The sequence below is a fragment of the Tachysurus fulvidraco genome, chromosome 17, assembly GCF_022655615.1.
Source record: "Tachysurus fulvidraco isolate hzauxx_2018 chromosome 17, HZAU_PFXX_2.0, whole genome shotgun sequence".
Taxonomy (NCBI): domain Eukaryota; kingdom Metazoa; phylum Chordata; class Actinopteri; order Siluriformes; family Bagridae; genus Tachysurus; species Tachysurus fulvidraco.
The window spans coordinates 25468145-25473512 of NC_062534.1; the positions used below are offsets into that span (position 1 = coordinate 25468145).

Here is a 5368-nt window from a genome sequence, read left to right on the forward strand (position 1 = left end):
CTGCAGGAGAAAGAACACAGACTTTATTCAGACACGCCCACAGTTTTTACTTCGTTCTTTATAGAAACTTCTACACGATGACTTTGAGCCTTGGGAATGCATCTCGAGGAAAACCATTATTACTTATGCGTGATGTTGGTCACGTCACCTCTTCTTCTCAGGGGGTTTTTCAGAACTGATATTCTGTCACTAAAGTACCACATCTCGTCGTTACTACATCATCTATCCTACTGCTGTAAATGTAACTCCATGTAAAGGTTTGGTATAAAAATTATATAAATAAAATCAGACATTCTCGAAGTTAACACGAAAGCGTAGAGTATTTAATGTTATTAGTAAGTCGTTACTAACCCTGTATCTACAGCCACTCATGTTCCTTACAAGTCAAAATCAAAACGGTGTCCAGTGTGTGGTGTGAGATGTGCGGTGTGTGGTGTGGTGTGCGGGGTGTGGTGTCTGGTGAGCGGTGTCCGGTGTGTGGTGTGCGGAGTGAGATGTGTGGTGTCCGGTGTGTGGTGTGCGGAGTGAGATGTGTGGTGTGTGGTGTGTGGTGTGCGGAGTGAGATGTGTGGTGTGTGGTGTGCGGAGTGAGATGTGTGGTGTGTGGAGTGAGATGTGTGGTGTGCGGTGTGTGGTGTGCGGTGTGCGGAGTGAGATGTGTGGTGTGCGGTGTGCGGAGTGAGATGTGTGGTGTGCGGTGTGCGGAGTGAGATGTGTGGTGTGCGGTGTGCGGAGTGAGATGTGTGGTGTGCGGTGTGCGGAGTGAGATGTGCGGTGTGCGGAGTGAGATGTGTGGTGTGCGGAGTGAGATGTGTGGTGTGCGGTGTGCGGAGTGAGATGTGTGGTGTGCGGTGTGCGGAGTGAGATGTGTGGTGTGCGGAGTGAGATGTGTGGTGTGCGGTGTGCGGAGTGAGATGTGTGGTGTGCGGTGTGCGGAGTGAGATGTGTGGTGTGCGGTGTGCGGAGTGAGATGTGTGGTGTGCGGTGTGCGGAGTGAGATGTGTGGTGTGCGGTGTGCGGAGTGAGATGTGTGGTGTGCGGTGTGCGGAGTGAGATGTGTGGTGTGCGGTGTGCGGAGTGAGATGTGTGGTGTGCGGTGTGCGGAGTGAGATGTGTGGTGTGCGGAGTGAGATGTGCGGTGTGCGGTGTGCGGAGTGAGATGTGTGGTGTGCGGAGTGAGATGTGTGGTGTGCGGTGTGCGGAGTGAGATGTGTGGTGTGCGGAGTGAGATGTGTGGTGTGTGGTGTGCGGAGTGAGATGTGCGGTGTGCGGAGTGAGATGTGTGGTGTGCGGTGTGTGGGGTGCGGGCTGCAATGTGCGGGGTGCAATGTGCAGGGTGCGATGTATGGTGTGCGGTGTCCGGTGTGTGCAGTGTGTGATGTAGCAGGTCAGAGGTCTCTCACCAGGTGTGGCTCCTCGGCAGCCATGTTTCCTTGCCCACTTTGTCGATGCAGAACTTCTGTGGTCCGTTACTCCCTGAGGAACATCAGACAGGAGAACGTGTGGGTTACAGTGAGACGCTACAGATTTACTTTATCTCCTCATCATCACTAACGACTCACACACTGAGGAACATCAGACAGGAGAGTGTGTGGAGTGTGGAGCATCTGCAGTGAGACGCTACAGATTTACTTTATCTCCTCATCACTAACGACTCACACACTGAGGAACATCAGACAGGAGAGTGTGTGGGTTACAGTGAGACGCTACAGATTTACTTTATCTCCTCATCACTAACGACTCACACACTGAGGAACATCAGACAGGAGAACGTGTGGGTTACAGTGAGACGCTACAGATTTACTTTATCTCCTCATCACTAACGACTCACACACTGAGGAACATCAGACAGGAGAGTGTGTGGAGTGTGGAGCATCTGCAGTGAGACGCTACAGATTTACTTTATCTCCTCATCACTAACGACTCACACACTGAGGACAAAGCAGCATCACATTCATTAGATAAAGTGCAGTTTGTAATGGAATTAATTGCGGAGACTAATGAGATGGACGGACATTAGGTCAGTTTGGGGATTTATGGGGGGGGGGGGGTCTTTATCAAATCTACCTGGTGAGTGAACACACCATCATCATCATCATCATCATCAGTTTTATTATCATATAAACTTTACCGATCAGCTCAGCGAATCCTCCCACAGGGAGCCGACATGTTCCTGTGACAAACTGCAGCAGTCGAATCCTTTTCTCATTGTCCATCTCCTTCACAACCTACAGAACACACAACTCATGAGTCCGAGTACATGGCTGCGTTGTCATGGTTACAGCCCCAACAGCCTCAACCCCATCTGGCATGAGATCTAACAGCATTGTGTCTGTAAACCTCAATCATGCTGACTGATTAGATCTAATGTAATCACACAAACACACACACATGGACACACAAACACACAAGCACACACACACAGACACACAAACACACACACATGGACACACAAACACACACACATGGACACACAAACACACACACATGGACACACAAGCACACACACATGCTTAGCTCCACACACGGACACACACGCATACACACACGCATACGGACACACACGCATACACACACGCATACGGACACACACGCATACACACACGCATACGAACACACACGCGGACACACACGCATACGGACACACACGCATACGGACACACACGCATACGGACACACACGCATACGGACACACACGCATACGGACACGCATACGGACACACACGCATACGGACACACACGCATACGGACACACACGCATACGGACACACACGCATACGGACACACACGCATACGGACACACACACGCAAACGGACACACACACGCATACGGACACACACACGCATACGGACACACACACGCATACGGACACACACACGCATACGGACACACACGCATACGGACACACACGCATACGGACACACACGCATACGGACACACACGCATACGGACACACACGCATACGGACACACACGCATACGGACACACACGCATACGGACACACACGCATACGGACACACACGCATACGGACACACACGCATACGGACACACACGCATACGGACACACACGCATACGGACACACACGCATACGGACACACACGCATACGGACACACACGCATACGGACACACACGCATACGGACACACACGCATACGGACACACACGCATACGGACACACACGCATACGGACACACACGCATACGGACACACACGCACACGGACACACACGCACACGGACACACACGCACACGGACACACACGCACACGGACACACACGCACACGGACACACACGCACACGGACACACACGCAGACGGACACACACGCACACGGACACACACGCACACGGACACACACGCACACGGACACACACGCACACGGACACACACGCACACGGACACACACGCATACGGACACACACGCATACGGACACACACGCATACGGACACACACGCATACGGACACACACGCATACGGACACACACGCATACGGACACACACGCATACGGACACGCATACGGACACACACGCATACACACACACGGACACACACGCATACACACACACGGACACACACGCATACACACACACGGACACACACGCATACACACACACGGACACACACGCATACACACACACGGACACACACGCATACACACACACGGACACACACGCATACACACACACGGACACACACGCATACACACACACGGACACACACGCATACACACACACGGACACACACGCATACACACACACGGACACACACGCATACACACACACGGACACACACGCATACACACACACGGACACACACGCATACACACACGGACACACACGCATACACACACGGACACACACACAAAAAAACACACACACACGCATACACACACGGACACACACGCATACACACACGGACACACACGCATACACACACACGCATACACACACGGACACACACGCATACACACACACGGACACACACGCATACACACACGGACACACACGCATACACACACGGACACACACGCATACACACACGGACACACACGCATACACACACGGACACACACGCATACACACACGGACACACACGCATACACACACACGGACACACACGCATACACACACACGGACACACACGCATACACACACGGACACACACGCATACACACACACGGACACACACGCATACACACACACGGACACACACGCATACACACACACGGACACACACGCATACACACACACGGACACACACGCATACACACACACGGACACACACGCATACACACCTGCCAGAACCAGTGGATCTGTTTGCTGTTCTTAGTGTAATGCCGATAGATGGTGTTTTTCTGCCAGTCACTCAGATCAATCTCCTGCATCCCACACAGCATCAGCTACACACACACACACACACACACACACACACACACATTACTGTGGGCTCACACAGGTATGTAAAGCTCATATTAATGTCAATTTGTGAAATTTTGCTTAGTGGCAAAATGGGCGTGGTTTGTGTTAGCTCCTCCCACCTCCAGCTCCTTCTCATCAAAGTAACGAAGCCATTCAAGTGGAACAACTTCATTAAAGCCATCTAGAAATGCTTTGGTCTGTTCCTCCACTCCCCGTGAGAACCGCCAGTCTGTCAGCAAACTTAACACACACACACACACACACACACGCACGCAATTCAACATTACTGCAAATCTCAGTATAACAGTATACACTATAATGAGTGTAGTGAGTGCAGTTTGGCTGTACAGCAGGACCACTAGTGTGGAAGAGCGGTGGCGTTAGTGAGAGTGGAGGCGGAGTCAGTACCTGATATACTCCTCCTTGTTCTCCTGAGTGACGAGCAGGTTCTCACCATCATCCTTCAGCGAGTGCGTGGACACCTTCCCCAAAATCTCCATGTCCTGTGCAAAATACAGCTCAACTCCACACTCCTCCACATCGTTTTCCCTGTGATGCACGCACACACACACACACACACACACACACACACACACACACACACACACACACACACACACACACACACACACACACACACACACACACACACACACACACACACACACACACACACACACACACACACACACAGAGCTTTCAATGCGACATTTTAACCACTGTGTGCATTATCAATGACACTGAAACTAGTTAAAAGGTCACATGACTAGCATCAGCATAATGTGAGTTGGTGTGTAATTATGTGAGTTGGTGCAAGGGTGGAGCCAAGGATGGATTTGTATAAGTGAGGATGTGTAAAAGGAGAGGAACATGGGGTGGTGTAGTAAAGGAGGAAGAGAAGATAAAGTTTAGGATTGAGGGGATGTGGGTTGATAAGGGTGTGGGTC

At 51.3% G+C, this 5368-nt stretch overlaps 1 protein-coding gene across 3 annotated transcripts in view; it reads right to left on the minus strand.

Annotated features, from left to right (window-relative positions):
* The window catches only part of wwp2 (WW domain containing E3 ubiquitin protein ligase 2), a 39476-nt gene that overhangs the window by 964 nt on the left and 33144 nt on the right, over nucleotides 1-5368 (minus strand). For all 3 annotated transcript variants that reach the window (XM_047802534.1, XM_027160881.2, XM_027160882.2), the window contains 5 exons: nucleotides 4830-4970; nucleotides 4541-4661; nucleotides 4298-4402; nucleotides 2132-2228; nucleotides 1404-1476 (listed from right to left, as the gene is read on the minus strand). In XM_047802534.1, coding sequence (XP_047658490.1) covers nucleotides 1404-1476; nucleotides 2132-2228; nucleotides 4298-4402; nucleotides 4541-4661; nucleotides 4830-4970 — 537 coding nt within the window. The remainder of the gene's footprint in view (nucleotides 1-1403; nucleotides 1477-2131; nucleotides 2229-4297; nucleotides 4403-4540; nucleotides 4662-4829; nucleotides 4971-5368) is intronic.